The sequence below is a fragment of the Ambystoma mexicanum genome, chromosome 13, assembly GCF_040938575.1.
Source record: "Ambystoma mexicanum isolate Mex_15411 chromosome 13, UKY_AmexF1_1, whole genome shotgun sequence".
NCBI classification, from domain to species: domain Eukaryota; kingdom Metazoa; phylum Chordata; class Amphibia; order Caudata; family Ambystomatidae; genus Ambystoma; species Ambystoma mexicanum.
Window position 1 is genome coordinate 25,704,016 of NC_090938.1, and position 17,247 is coordinate 25,721,262.

The 17,247-nt window shown below is 38.3% G+C and overlaps 1 protein-coding gene across 1 annotated transcript in view; it reads right to left on the bottom strand.

Moving 5' to 3' along the window:
- CIMAP3 (ciliary microtubule associated protein 3) overlaps positions 1 to 15,742 on the bottom strand; it is an 87,461-nt gene extending 71,719 nt beyond the window's left edge. Inside the window, exon 1 of the mRNA XM_069633051.1 lies at positions 15,627 to 15,742. Coding sequence (XP_069489152.1) covers positions 15,627 to 15,645 — 19 coding nt within the window. The 5' untranslated portion in view covers positions 15,646 to 15,742. The remainder of the gene's footprint in view (positions 1 to 15,626) is intronic.
- Positions 15,743 to 17,247: the final 1,505 nt, after the last annotated feature.

Here is a 17,247-nt window from a genome sequence, read left to right on the forward strand (position 1 = left end):
TATTTTGGAGGGAGGCGCTACAAGGATTGTCGCATCTGCCGGATTGGAGATGTGTCCACCCTGTGCAGCGTCTCTTTATATACTGACTGTGATGCTCTTTGTTAGCAAAGTGACATGCGCGGTGAGTAGCCTAAGTGCGCATGTGTAGATAAAGCTTGTCATGTCTACTGACGTATTTAGGAAAAGGAAGAGTTGCGCATGTGTAGGACAGATCTCATCATGTTTACTGACGTATCCAAGATCAAGTGGTTGCGTGGTGTACGTCAACCGTGTGACGTATCATCCGCGTCTTTCAAGTAAAAGAAACCAAAATGGTGAACCTTAGGGAAGCGAGTCAAAGAGTGCTCAGCAAAGACTAGATGTGAAATTTAGTATACCTGATCTTAAAAAGGTGTAATCTCGGGAATTGAAGTATTTACTAAAGAAGGTATGGTATTCTATACAACGGCCGCATGGGAGGTGGAATGTCGAAACAAGATGGTTCGGGTACATGTAAACATAAGGAAACATATGTATTGGATACGTAAGGATATGTATCAACAAAAACATAAACATAAACATAAATTCAACCATTAAACGATTCCAAATTACTGTATAAATTAATTAGTCTGAGCAACCTCTGCAGACGGTTTGTTATCAAATTTCATTTATATCTGCTCCTCATGGATGCACATTCTATTTCTGGAAACTGTAGCATGGTATCCGAGTCTTTTTTAGAAAAATATTGGCATAACATTTTTTATATAGAAATAGAACGGGAATCTAACAACGATGTATCAACAAATGCTACATTATAAGTAAGGGCCTAGGTAGTATTCTTCGTTCATCCCTAACGGGGTAAGTGAATCAAGGCAGTGTATCCAATATAATTCTCTTTGTGACAAGATTTTTTGTAGATCACCACCTCTTGGAAGCGGCTGCACAATTTCGAGAATCACAACTCTCATTTGGGCCACAGTATGTTTGTGGTCTCTAAAATGTCTGTATACTGGGGATTTTGTGTTTTTGGTACGGATGTTAGATTTGTGCTCCGTCCAACGTTCTTTCGCTTTTCTGGCTGTTTTACCCACATAGTACAGTCCACAAGGACAGCGTAGAGCATAAATGACATTTTTTGAGTCACAGGTGGCATATTGTTTTAATAGTATTTTTTTACCTGTGTTGGCATGTCTAATGTGATCTCCCTTTATTACATTCGAACAATGCTGACAATTCAGACATGGGAAAGTGCCGTTTTTTGGTTTGTTAAAAAATGACTGATTGGACTTTTTCCTTCTTTCGGCTTTAATTAATTTGTCTCGAAAGTTTCTGCCTCTTTTGTAGGCAAGCATCGGTGGTTCTGGGAACAGTTGATTAAGCTGTGGGTCTGATTTAATGATATCCCAGTTTTTGTAAATTATCCTTTTTATCTGAAAGCTCTGGCTAGAGTATTTCAGTGAGTGTATCAAGTTAGATTTGGTTTCCTTGGGTTTAATGGTCAGCAATTCCGTTCTAGTCTGTGCTTCTGTTCTGAGTATAGCTTTGTTTAGGAGGACAGTTGGAAAATGTCGATCTTCAAAACGGGATTTCATAATCAAGTATTCTTCTTGGAGTTTATCCGCCTCTGAGGTAATTCTTTTCAGGCGAAGGAGTTGACTATACGGTAAATTTTCTTTTAGATGTTTTGGATGAAAACTGTGAAAATGAAGAGTGCTATTGACATCTGTAGGTTTTCTGTAAATTTGTGTCTTAAGTGCTGAGTTTGAGATTTCTATAGTAACATCCAAAAAGTTGATGGAAGGCTTTCCAATTTCAATTGTTAGTTGAATTCTGTCATTGCATTGGTTCAAGAACTCCCAGAAGTGCAGTAGTTCAGATTCCGTTCCTTTGAAAATGCCAAAGATGTCATCAATGTATCTGTACCACTTTTTGATTTTTCCTTTCCACGTTGGATTTTCCAAGACATAGGTGTGTTCAAAGAAGTACATAAAGATGTTAGCATAGGAGGGTGCCACTGGGGAACCCATCGATGTACCCGAAGTTTGTAAAAAGTATTGTCCGTTGAACCTGAAGTAAGTTTTCATCCAAAACATCTAAAAGAAAATTTACCGTATAGTCAACTCCTTCGCCTGAAAAGAATTACCTCAGAGGCGGATAAACTCCAAGAAGAATACTTGATTATGAAATCCCGTTTTGAAGATCGACATTTTCCAACTGTCCTCCTAAACAAAGCTATACTCAGAACAGAAGCACAGACTAGAACGGAATTGCTGACCATTAAACCCAAGGAAACCAAATCTAACTTGATACACTCACTGAAATACTCTAGCCAGAGCTTTCAGATAAAAAGGATAATTTACAAAAACTGGGATATCATTAAATCAGACCCACAGCTTAATCAACTGTTCCCAGAACCACCGATGCTTGCCTACAAAAGAGGCAGAAACTTTCGAGACAAATTAATTAAAGCCGAAAGAAGGAAAAAGTCCAATCAGTCATTTTTTAACAAACCAAAAAACGGCACTTTCCCATGTCTGAATTGTCAGCATTGTTCGAATGTAATAAAGGGAGATCACATTAGACATGCCAACACAGGTAAAAAAATACTATTAAAACAATATGCCACCTGTGACTCAAAAAATGTCATTTATGCTCTACGCTGTCCTTGTGGACTGTACTATGTGGGTAAAACAGCCAGAAAAGCGAAAGAACGTTGGACGGAGCACAAATCTAACATCCGTACCAAAAACACAAAATCCCCAGTATACAGACATTTTAGAGACCACAAACATACTGTGGCCCAAATGAGAGTTGTGATTCTCGAAATTGTGCAGCCGCTTCCAAGAGGTGGTGATCTACAAAAAATCTTGTCACAAAGAGAATTATATTGGATACACTGCCTTGATTCACTTACCCCGTTAGGGATGAACGAAGAATACTACCTAGGCCCTTACTTATAATGTAGCATTTGTTGATACATCGTTGTTAGATTCCCGTTCTATTTCTATATAAAAAATGTTATGCCAATATTTTTCTAAAAAAGACTCGGATACCATGCTACAGTTTCCAGAAATAGAATGTGCATCCATGAGGAGCAGATATAAATGAAATTTGATAACAAACCGTCTGCAGAGGTTGCTCAGACTAATTAATTTATACAGTAATTTGGAATCGTTTAATGGTTGAATTTATGTTTATGTTTATGTTTTTGTTGATACATATCCTTACGTATCCAATACATATGTTTCCTTATGTTTACATGTACCCGAACCATCTTGTTTCGACATTCCACCTCCCATGCGGCCGTTGTATAGAATACCATACCTTCTTTAGTAAATACTTCAATTCCCGAGATTACACCTTTTTAAGATCAGGTATACTAAATTTCACATCTAGTCTTTGCTGAGCACTCTTTGACTCGCTTCCCTAAGGTTCACCATTTTGGTTTCTTTTACTTGAAAGACGCGGATGATACGTCACACGGTTGACGTACACCACGCAACCACTTGATCTTGGATACGTCAGTAAACATGATGAGATCTGTCCTACACATGCGCAACTCTTCCTTTTCCTAAATACGTCAGTAGACATGACAAGCTTTATCTACACATGCGCACTTAGGCTACTCACCGCGCATGTCACTTTGCTAACAAAGAGCATCACAGTCAGTATATAAAGAGACGCTGCACAGGGTGGACACATCTCCAATCCGGCAGATGCGACAATCCTTGTAGCGCCTCCCTCCAAAATATTTCATGTAAGTACTTGTAGCCATCAGGTTTTCTCTAGATTAGATGCAGTCTATTTGAAATATTTATCTTTGTCTCTCTCTTCTCAGTTAAAAAATAGTAGTCGACAGACTTTGAACCTTTTTGCCGCAAACCTTCCGTGTTGGATGACAACCACTAGATGCACTTTGCAATCACCTTACTTTTACCGATCATTTTTTCTTAAGATACGTAAGTCTTCAATCCACCTACTTTCATTTAGAAAGTGCCAATTAGATAACCTTGTTTTTCATTTTTTTAAAAAAAACGCTTTTGTTGTTAAAAAAAGTTCCATGTACAAATATAACTACGTAAACTCTTGCTCAAGAATGGAGGATGGGATCATAAGCAGATTTACCGAGCTGAATATAAACAACATTTGGTCTTCTTTATCTTTGTGTAAAACAAGCACACTACTATATGGTTTCCAAGTGTGTTTTTTTGTATTAATGAATATTTTTCTTAAATTACGATCACCTGTTTAAATGTGTTACTTTATGTTCAACGGATGACTTGTTGACGCTATTTTTGAGTTAAACTGAGATAAAAACAGAGATAAACTATATGTATGGGCTAATATAATTTGACTTATATCATCTCTTCACTTTGTAGAAAAATGAAACAATTGTGCCATTGCTCCTGAAGAAGAGTTGTACTCGAAACGCGTTGGGCACCACCATATGCTTTGTACAATAAAGAAAAGGATAATTTTACGAAAATCTCTGGTCTCCAGAAAATATTTGCATATTTGCTTACTTGTTTAAGGAAAATTATTTATGTATCATGAAACGTGTTTCTGTCATAATTCTCGTTTTTCCAAAAATTCTACCTAAAAGATTATATGTGAACAAAATCCAGAAACTCTCTTGAGTTATTGTTCTGATTTTTTCAGATATTCGATAGTGTGCAGGGGACGGGAGTTCCCAAAGTGTTTTGGGAACAACCACACTTTTGTCTATTTTTGTCCAACCTAGATGCCAAGGTTGAGCTTTTCTCCCCCTGCACCTCAAATTTATCTTTAACCCCATTTATCTAACTTAGTTTGATGAGATAAAAATTTCATAAACAGGTGTGCCTCCTGGTTCTCTATATATCTTTCTTATTGGTTGTTTCCCCTCCTCGTTTGAAGGAGGGGTTGGCATCTCTTTGAACCTGCGCACCCAGACCCACTAAGTTATGTCTTTTTCTAAAATTAATACACTTACTGACAAATCTGCAACCACATTAGCCTTTTCAGATGAAGAAGCAACCAGAATACTTGGCCTAATCAAGGATACTAGCAAAGAAACATCTAGTATTGACAATCCTCAGAATTTGATCCAAAGACTAGAGAGGCTTATACGTAGAGAAATCTCCCAAAAACTCCATGCTACGACCCTAGCACAATATTTCAAAGCAAAAAGAATTCCTAGAGGATTGCGGATATATCTACGTCCTACTCTTTGTAAAGACAATAACGAATTTGTAAAACGTTGGGAACAAATATTGAACAAGTGCTCCCTGGATCTTATACTATTGACAATCGAAGAACTGTCAAAATCACTTACACAAATCAATCAGGAAATTGATGAAGTCTCCTCACAATTATCTAAGCTTAAAACTGCAGCAGAACTTCAGGCAATCCTGGAAGATACTAACAACAAATTGGATAATTATAAAAAAGAAATAGAACAGAGAAAGATCAGAAAGTTCAGACGTGACACCCTTGACTATGCCCGAGATATTGTCTACACCTGGCAAGAATTCTACAGTAATAGATCAACCAATTTTTCCCCAAGACAACCAAGACCAAGCCCTGTTAATAATACAGATAGCAGTGAAGTAACCAGTGGAGAACTGGAAGAGAGGCCTTCCACCAGTAACATCGTACCACCTACGACTACTCCAGTTATACAACCACAAAGCAGAGTTCCTCTACAACCCAGAGACACTACTCCCGTACCAGAATCTTTTTTAGGAGGAGGAGAAAAACAAGACGAGGGAAAAAGAAAAGGCCGTCAGAAGACCAAACACTGAAGGAACCAATAATTGTAAACATTTCCTCCAAGGTGTTATCAAAATCAGAAATGGACACCCTTAATCTAGGTGTATCCTTTATACCTACTAATAATTCAACCTTATTTGAAGAAGAGGTTAATCTTTTTAAGTTGATTCGAAAAATGGAGCTCAAAATTTTCTTTGACAATCTGAATCCGGACACTAGAGAAAAAGAAAAATGTCCATTTTTAGAAATGAAGAATAAGAGTAATTTCCATCCTCAGGTTAACCATCCTTTGGTCAACTTATTCAAAACTAAAACAACTATGGCTCTGAAAAAATTGAAGTTCAAACCCTCGAGTAGACAAAATATCAAAAAACATCAATTGAATATCATTAAGAATTTAGCAGAAGATAATCAGATCACAATCAAAAAAGCGGATAAAGGAGGAGCCCTAGTCATTATGGATACCTTGTTTTACAATGAAGGATGCCTCAAACTCTTATCTGACCAAAACACTTATCTTAAACTGGATCATGACCCTATTACTAATATCAAGGAAATCATCAAAAATACAGTAGAAAAAGCGGAAGTACTGAACTGGATTTCAGAGAATACTAGCAACTTCCTTATCAACAAACACCCGGTCACTCCAGTGTTCTATGGCCTTCCGAAAATCCATAAACATAGAACTAACCCACCATTAAGACCCATTGTGGCAGGAACAGAAAGTATTTTCCAACCTCTTGCTATTTATCTTGACACAGCATTACAACCGCTAATACAGGAAACCAACACCTATATCAAAGATACTAGCCACTTTTTACAGAACATCAAAGATATTGATATGACGGAAACTGATCTCATCCTATTCACAATGGATGTGACTAGTTTATATACCTCAATTCCACACAACCAAGGCATTGATGCACTAGAATGGTTCCTCCTGAAACATCATGAAATCCAAATACAGAAAACCTTTGCCATTGAATTAATCAATATCATCTTGTTCAATAATTACTTCAGGTTCAACGGACAATACTTTTTACAAACTTCGGGTACATCGATGGGTTCCCCAGTGGCACCCTCCTATGCTAACATCTTTATGTACTTCTTTGAACACACCTATGTCTTGGAAAATCCAACGTGGAAAGGAAAAATCAAAAAGTGGTACAGATACATTGATGACATCTTTGGCATTTTCAAAGGAACGGAATCTGAACTACTGCACTTCTGGGAGTTCTTGAACCAATGCAATGACAGAATTCAACTAACAATTGAAATTGGAAAGCCTTCCATCAACTTTTTGGATGTTACTATAGAAATCTCAAACTCAGCACTTAAGACACAAATTTACAGAAAACCTACAGATGTCAATAGCACTCTTCATTTTCACAGTTTTCATCCAAAACATCTAAAAGAAAATTTACCGTATAGTCAACTCCTTCGCCTGAAAAGAATTACCTCAGAGGCGGATAAACTCCAAGAAGAATACTTGATTATGAAATCCCGTTTTGAAGATCGACATTTTCCAACTGTCCTCCTAAACAAAGCTATACTCAGAACAGAAGCACAGACTAGAACGGAATTGCTGACCATTAAACCCAAGGAAACCAAATCTAACTTGATACACTCACTGAAATACTCTAGCCAGAGCTTTCAGATAAAAAGGATAATTTACAAAAACTGGGATATCATTAAATCAGACCCACAGCTTAATCAACTGTTCCCAGAACCACCGATGCTTGCCTACAAAAGAGGCAAAAACTTTCGAGACAAATTAATTAAAGCCGAAAGAAGGAAAAAGTCCAATCAGTCATTTTTTAACAAACCAAAAAACGGCACTTTCCCATGTCTGAATTGTCAGCATTGTTCGAATGTAATAAAGGGAGATCACATTAGACATGCCAACACAGGTAAAAAAATACTATTAAAACAATATGCCACCTGTGACTCAAAAAATGTCATTTATGCTCTACGCTGTCCTTGTGGACTGTACTATGTGGGTAAAACAGCCAGAAAAGCGAAAGAACGTTGGACGGAGCACAAATCTAACATCCGTACCAAAAACACAAAATCCCCAGTATACAGACATTTTAGAGACCACAAACATACTGTGGCCCAAATGAGAGTTGTGATTCTCGAAATTGTGCAGCCGCTTCCAAGAGGTGGTGATCTACAAAAAATCTTGTCACAAAGAGAATTATATTGGATACACTGCCTTGATTCACTTACCCCGTTAGGGATGAACGAAGAATACTACCTAGGCCCTTACTTATAATGTAGCATTTGTTGATACATCGTTGTTAGATTCCCGTTCTATTTCTATATAAAAAATGTTATGCCAATATTTTTCTAAAAAAGACTCGGATACCATGCTACAGTTTCCAGAAATAGAATGTGCATCCATGAGGAGCAGATATAAATGAAATTTGATAACAAACCGTCTGCAGAGGTTGCTCAGACTAATTAATTTATACAGTAATTTGGAATCGTTTAATGGTTGAATTTATGTTTATGTTTATGTTTTTGTTGATACATATCCTTACGTATCCAATACATATGTTTCCTTATGTTTACATGTACCCGAACCATCTTGTTTCGACATTCCACCTCCCATGCGGCCGTTGTATAGAATACCATACCTTCTTTAGTAAATACTTCAATTCCAGAGATTACACCTTTTTAAGATCAGGTATACTAAATTTCACATCTAGTCTTTGCTGAGCACTCTTTGACTCGCTTCCCTAAGGTTCACCATTTTGGTTTCTTTTACTTGAAAGACGCGGATGATACGTCACACGGTTGACGTACACCACGCAACCACTTGATCTTGGATACGTCAGTAAACATGATGAGATCTGTCCTACACATGCGCAACTCTTCCTTTTCCTAAATACGTCAGTAGACATGACAAGCTTTATCTACACATGCGCACTTAGGCTACTCACCGCGCATGTCACTTTGCTAACAAAGAGCATCACAGTCAGTATATAAAGAGACGCTGCACAGGGTGGACACATCTCCAATCCGGCAGATGCGACAATCCTTGTAGCGCCTCCCTCCAAAATATTTCATGTAAGTACTTGTAGCCATCAGGTTTTCTCTAGATTAGATGCAGTCTATTTGAAATATTTATCTTTGTCTCTCTCTTCTCAGTTAAAAAATAGTAGTCGACAGACTTTGAACCTTTTTGCCGCAAACCTTCCGTGTTGGATGACAACCACTAGATGCACTTTGCAATCACCTTACTTTTACCGATCATTTTTTCTTAAGATACGTAAGTCTTCAATCCACCTACTTTCATTTAGAAAGTGCCAATTAGATAACCTTGTTTTTCATTTTTTTTAAAAAAAACGCTTTTGTTGTTAAAAAAAGTTCCATGTACAAATATAACTACGTAAACTCTTGCTCAAGAATGGAGGATGGGATCATAAGCAGATTTACCGAGCTGAATATAAACAACATTTGGTCTTCTTTATCTTTGTGTAAAACAAGCACACTACTATATGGTTTCCAAGTGTGTTTTTTTGTATTAATGAATATTTTTCTTAAATTACGATCACCTGTTTAAATGTGTTACTTTATGTTCAACGGATGACTTGTTGACGCTATTTTTGAGTTAAACTGAGATAAAAACAGAGATAAACTATATGTATGGGCTAATATAATTTGACTTATATCATCTCTTCACTTTGTAGAAAAATGAAACAATTGTGCCATTGCCCCTGAAGAAGAGTTGTACTCGAAACGCGTTGGGCACCACCATATGCTTTGTACAATAAAGAAAAGGATAATTTTACGAAAATCTCTGGTCTCCAGAAAATATTTGCATATTTGCTTACTTGTTTAAGGAAAATTATTTATGTATCATGAAACGTGTTTCTGTCATAATTCTCGTTTTTCCAAAAATTCTACCTAAAAGATTATATGTGAACGAAATCCAGAAACTCTCTTGAGTTATTGTTCTGATTTTTTCAGATATTCGATAGTGTGCAGGGGACGGGAGTTCCCAAAGTGTTTTGGGAACAACCACACTTTTGTCTATTTTTGTCCAACCTAGATGCCAAGGTTGAGCTTTTCTCCCCCTGCACCTCAAATTTATCTTTAACCCCATTTATCTAACTTAGTTTGATGAGATAAAAATTTCATAAACAGGTGTGCCTCCTGGTTCTCTATATATCTTTCTTATTGGTTGTTTCCCCTCCTCGTTTGAAGGAGGGGTTGGCATCTCTTTGAACCTGCGCACCCAGACCCACTAAGTTATGTCTTTTTCTAAAATTAATACACTTACTGACAAATCTGCAACCACATTAGCCTTTTCAGATGAAGAAGCAACCAGAATACTTGGCCTAATCAAGGATACTAGCAAAGAAACATCTAGTATTGACAATCCTCAGAATTTGATCCAAAGACTAGAGAGGCTTATACGTAGAGAAATCTCCCAAAAACTCCATGCTACGACCCTAGCACAATATTTCAAAGCAAAAAGAATTCCTAGAGGATTGCGGATATATCTACGTCCTACTCTTTGTAAAGACAATAACGAATTTGTAAAACGTTGGGAACAAATATTGAACAAGTGCTCCCTGGATCTTATACTATTGACAATCGAAGAACTGTCAAAATCACTTACACAAATCAATCAGGAAATTGATGAAGTCTCCTCACAATTATCTAAGCTTAAAACTGCAGCAGAACTTCAGGCAATCCTGGAAGATACTAACAACAAATTGGATAATTATAAAAAAGAAATAGAACAGAGAAAGATCAGAAAGTTCAGACGTGACACCCTTGACTATGCCCGAGATATTGTCTACACCTGGCAAGAATTCTACAGTAATAGATCAACCAATTTTTCCCCAAGACAACCAAGACCAAGCCCTGTTAATAATACAGATAGCAGTGAAGTAACCAGTGGAGAACTGGAAGAGAGGCCTTCCACCAGTAACATCGTACCACCTACGACTACTCCAGTTATACAACCACAAAGCAGAGTTCCTCTACAACCCAGAGACACTACTCCCGTACCAGAATCTTTTTTAGGAGGAGGAGAAAAACAAGACGAGGGAAAAAGAAAAGGCCGTCAGAAGACCAAACACTGAAGGAACCAATAATTGTAAACATTTCCTCCAAGGTGTTATCAAAATCAGAAATGGACACCCTTAATCTAGGTGTATCCTTTATACCTACTAATAATTCAACCTTATTTGAAGAAGAGGTTAATCTTTTTAAGTTGATTCGAAAAATGGAGCTCAAAATTTTCTTTGACAATCTGAATCCGGACACTAGAGAAAAAGAAAAATGTCCATTTTTAGAAATGAAGAATAAGAGTAATTTCCATCCTCAGGTTAACCATCCTTTGGTCAACTTATTCAAAACTAAAACAACTATGGCTCTGAAAAAATTGAAGTTCAAACCCTCGAGTAGACAAAATATCAAAAAACATCAATTGAATATCATTAAGAATTTAGCAGAAGATAATCAGATCACAATCAAAAAAGCGGATAAAGGAGGAGCCCTAGTCATTATGGATACCTTGTTTTACAATGAAGGATGCCTCAAACTCTTATCTGACCAAAACACTTATCTTAAACTGGATCATGACCCTATTACTAATATCAAGGAAATCATCAAAAATACAGTAGAAAAAGCGGAAGTACTGAACTGGATTTCAGAGAATACTAGCAACTTCCTTATCAACAAACACCCGGTCACTCCAGTGTTCTATGGCCTTCCGAAAATCCATAAACATAGAACTAACCCACCATTAAGACCCATTGTGGCAGGAACAGAAAGTATTTTCCAACCTCTTGCTATTTATCTTGACACAGCATTACAACCGCTAATACAGGAAACCAACACCTATATCAAAGATACTAGCCACTTTTTACAGAACATCAAAGATATTGATATGACGGAAACTGATCTCATCCTATTCACAATGGATGTGACTAGTTTATATACCTCAATTCCACACAACCAAGGCATTGATGCACTAGAATGGTTCCTCCTGAAACATCATGAAATCCAAATACAGAAAACCTTTGCCATTGAATTAATCAATATCATCTTGTTCAATAATTACTTCAGGTTCAACGGACAATACTTTTTACAAACTTCGGGTACATCGATGGGTTCCCCAGTGGCACCCTCCTATGCTAACATCTTTATGTACTTCTTTGAACACACCTATGTCTTGGAAAATCCAACGTGGAAAGGAAAAATCAAAAAGTGGTACAGATACATTGATGACATCTTTGGCATTTTCAAAGGAACGGAATCTGAACTACTGCACTTCTGGGAGTTCTTGAACCAATGCAATGACAGAATTCAACTAACAATTGAAATTGGAAAGCCTTCCATCAACTTTTTGGATGTTACTATAGAAATCTCAAACTCAGCACTTAAGACACAAATTTACAGAAAACCTACAGATGTCAATAGCACTCTTCATTTTCACAGTTTTCATCCAAAACATCTAAAAGAAAATTTACCGTATAGTCAACTCCTTCGCCTGAAAAGAATTACCTCAGAGGCGGATAAACTCCAAGAAGAATACTTGATTATGAAATCCCGTTTTGAAGATCGACATTTTCCAACTGTCCTCCTAAACAAAGCTATACTCAGAACAGAAGCACAGACTAGAACGGAATTGCTGACCATTAAACCCAAGGAAACCAAATCTAACTTGATACACTCACTGAAATACTCTAGCCAGAGCTTTCAGATAAAAAGGATAATTTACAAAAACTGGGATATCATTAAATCAGACCCACAGCTTAATCAACTGTTCCCAGAACCACCGATGCTTGCCTACAAAAGAGGCAGAAACTTTCGAGACAAATTAATTAAAGCCGAAAGAAGGAAAAAGTCCAATCAGTCATTTTTTAACAAACCAAAAAACGGCACTTTCCCATGTCTGAATTGTCAGCATTGTTCGAATGTAATAAAGGGAGATCACATTAGACATGCCAACACAGGTAAAAAAATACTATTAAAACAATATGCCACCTGTGACTCAAAAAATGTCATTTATGCTCTACGCTGTCCTTGTGGACTGTACTATGTGGGTAAAACAGCCAGAAAAGCGAAAGAACGTTGGACGGAGCACAAATCTAACATCCGTACCAAAAACACAAAATCCCCAGTATACAGACATTTTAGAGACCACAAACATACTGTGGCCCAAATGAGAGTTGTGATTCTCGAAATTGTGCAGCCGCTTCCAAGAGGTGGTGATCTACAAAAAATCTTGTCACAAAGAGAATTATATTGGATACACTGCCTTGATTCACTTACCCCGTTAGGGATGAACGAAGAATACTACCTAGGCCCTTACTTATAATGTAGCATTTGTTGATACATCGTTGTTAGATTCCCGTTCTATTTCTATATAAAAAATGTTATGCCAATATTTTTCTAAAAAAGACTCGGATACCATGCTACAGTTTCCAGAAATAGAATGTGCATCCATGAGGAGCAGATATAAATGAAATTTGATAACAAACCGTCTGCAGAGGTTGCTCAGACTAATTAATTTATACAGTAATTTGGAATCGTTTAATGGTTGAATTTATGTTTATGTTTATGTTTTTGTTGATACATATCCTTACGTATCCAATACATATGTTTCCTTATGTTTACATGTACCCGAACCATCTTGTTTCGACATTCCACCTCCCATGCGGCCGTTGTATAGAATACCATACCTTCTTTAGTAAATACTTCAATTCCCGAGATTACACCTTTTTAAGATCAGGTATACTAAATTTCACATCTAGTCTTTGCTGAGCACTCTTTGACTCGCTTCCCTAAGGTTCACCATTTTGGTTTCTTTTACTTGAAAGACGCGGATGATACGTCACACGGTTGACGTACACCACGCAACCACTTGATCTTGGATACGTCAGTAAACATGATGAGATCTGTCCTACACATGCGCAACTCTTCCTTTTCCTAAATACGTCAGTAGACATGACAAGCTTTATCTACACATGCGCACTTAGGCTACTCACCGCGCATGTCACTTTGCTAACAAAGAGCATCACAGTCAGTATATAAAGAGACGCTGCACAGGGTGGACACATCTCCAATCCGGCAGATGCGACAATCCTTGTAGCGCCTCCCTCCAAAATATTTCATGTAAGTACTTGTAGCCATCAGGTTTTCTCTAGATTAGATGCAGTCTATTTGAAATATTTATCTTTGTCTCTCTCTTCTCAGTTAAAAAATAGTAGTCGACAGACTTTGAACCTTTTTGCCGCAAACCTTCCGTGTTGGATGACAACCACTAGATGCACTTTGCAATCACCTTACTTTTACCGATCATTTTTTCTTAAGATACGTAAGTCTTCAATCCACCTACTTTCATTTAGAAAGTGCCAATTAGATAACCTTGTTTTTCATTTTTTTTAAAAAAAAACGCTTTTGTTGTTAAAAAAAGTTCCATGTACAAATATAACTACGTAAACTCTTGCTCAAGAATGGAGGATGGGATCATAAGCAGATTTACCGAGCTGAATATAAACAACATTTGGTCTTCTTTATCTTTGTGTAAAACAAGCACACTACTATATGGTTTCCAAGTGTGTTTTTTTGTATTAATGAATATTTTTCTTAAATTACGATCACCTGTTTAAATGTGTTACTTTATGTTCAACGGATGACTTGTTGACGCTATTTTTGAGTTAAACTGAGATAAAAACAGAGATAAACTATATGTATGGGCTAATATAATTTGACTTATATCATCTCTTCACTTTGTAGAAAAATGAAACAATTGTGCCATTGCCCCTGAAGAAGAGTTGTACTCGAAACGCGTTGGGCACCACCATATGCTTTGTACAATAAAGAAAAGGATAATTTTACGAAAATCTCTGGTCTCCAGAAAATATTTGCATATTTGCTTACTTGTTTAAGGAAAATTATTTATGTATCATGAAACGTGTTTCTGTCATAATTCTCGTTTTTCCAAAAATTCTACCTAAAAGATTATATGTGAACGAAATCCAGAAACTCTCTTGAGTTATTGTTCTGATTTTTTCAGATATTCGATAGTGTGCAGGGGACGGGAGTTCCCAAAGTGTTTTGGGAACAACCACACTTTTGTCTATTTTTGTCCAACCTAGATGCCAAGGTTGAGCTTTTCTCCCCCTGCACCTCAAATTTATCTTTAACCCCATTTATCTAACTTAGTTTGATGAGATAAAAATTTCATAAACAGGTGTGCCTCCTGGTTCTCTATATATCTTTAACATATGAACCTTGCCAATTAGCCAGTAACTGACATCCAGAACACCAAGGTTCTCAGGTTTCCCGTGGCCACGAGTAATAAGGCATACATTCCTGGTTTGCTAAGAATTATGGGACTTGTAGTTTTCATACATTTCAAATGGGTAGAAAGCTACAAGCCCCAGAATCCAAAGCGAAAACAGAACAATCAGGACTAAATGGCTTTCTCACGCAGGGCCACGGGAAACAGTAGAGCTTTGAGAACTCCTATACCTGAACATTAGCCCTGAAAACACATCAGCGTTCATAAAAGATAAACACCCTCCTGGTTTCTATTCTCACATGCATGCACTCACCTGGTTCTAATATCACATCACTATGTGTCTGTTACGCAGCCCAGCATGCATACATTCACATAATATGTAGCTAGAGAAGGGGGGTGAAATCCAGCAGAAATGCAGAGAGCTATAACAGTTGCTTATTCGCCCCTCATTCCTTTACATCTGCCATTTTATGTGCTGCAGTCCTGCCATGACACAAACTTTGTCTGCACTTCTGCATTGACAGCATACTCTATAAAAAAACACCTCTAGCCAAATCCTAAAACAGGCATAGAAAATGAATAGCAAACTCAGCAACTAGCAAGTCGAGCCGTTGGCATACCTAACCTGTTTTGTCTGTTTTCATGCTAGCTTTTAATGTAGAGACCTTACTTCCGCCTCATCTTTATTTCTGCGCATCCTGAAGTCTGGGCTCCTGGAGCGGGCCAGGCTGGCTTTTAAATGCCCGTCTTACACGTGGGTCACGGGTATGAGCTGGCCAAAGGCAATGTCACAATTTGACAGGTGATGTCATGCTGCCATGTCATTGGCTGTGTCACAGTGCTGCTTGCTGATCAGCTCAGAGATGCTGTTGCTACTGGCAACCTAGGCTTCAAAGCCTGGTATGGAGCGTTGGCCCGTGGTCCACATCAGCTGGTTTTCCATCAGCTGATTCTCCACATCAGCTGATTCTCCACATCAGCTGGTTCTCCACACCAGCTGGTTCTCCATCAGCTGGTTCCCCATTCAGCAGTCTTTTTTCTATGAAACTCTGTGGCTATCCCTCAATCTTTCACCAATGTCCAATGTCTTAATTCTGGGACATGTTTAGCTCCATTGCCGCAGCACGGCTATTAGTGTGAATAGTTCAGACTTACTTCCTGTGCGAAAATCTCCCATCTACAAGAATCCCTTTTTGTTGCCTCAGCAATGCACAGGACACCTCTTGCCCATGGGCACGAGGAAGACATTTATGAAGTGTTTATCGTCAATGGCCTCATCACCTTTCTTTGACAGGTCATGACATACCCCACTCCCACAGGCCAGAATCACTGAATCACCATCACTATTGTGAGGCCACCCATTCCCAGCAATCACTGCATCTTTCCTGCCCTTTGTCATCTGGACCGCCGGCAAAAGCACCTCAAGCTCCAGGTATTGTTGGGAAGGAAATGAACCTCTCACACCCCCTTAGGCACTTTAGAATGAGGCGAATCCCATAACCACACTGGCAATGTACCAGCAGGGAGGGGGGCATGCTAAGAAACCCTGCACAGACACCATATTAAATATAAATGCGTAGATTTACTGTGCACATATAAGGAGGTGCCATTTTTGTCGTTATGGTAGAAACATTCGGCCCTGCATGGCTGCACGGTAAACACACATCCAACGAAGAAACTCGAACAGGCCCAAGCACTGCAGATGGAGGGACCCACGATGCTAGCTCCCATAGAAACTTTCCTTTGTTCCATAACTGTAGCGAATACGTGTTATCCCAAGAAGCAATGTGCCCTGCAAGGCCACGCAAGGCGTCCAGGCGTCTTGCAATGCGCGTTTCTCACAGCCAGGCCAAAAGCAGACCTTCAACCTCCACCCAGCCCACCATGAGTTATGACACCCACAACTGTCGCAGTCCAAGACCCCTGAATTCCGTGATAGTGGGTGACCTCAGACCACCAACCATAAACCCAGTGGTCATAAAAGACCTAAAAGAACACAACCACCCCACCTTATTTCATAATGACACACTTTCTAATATGGGGTACAGGGTAGAATACATTATAGTCCAAAGCGAGGGTGGGAAGCTTGGGTGCGGGTGGTGCGAAATGGAATGAGTGAAAAATGCCTGGGTCAGCCTGATCTTATGCCTCCTCCTGTGCCAGTCCCAGAGTTTCCCAGGTGCAGGCCATAATGATAGAGCAGCATTGTCTTTTGATAGGAACTAATGAGGAACGTGACCTTCATT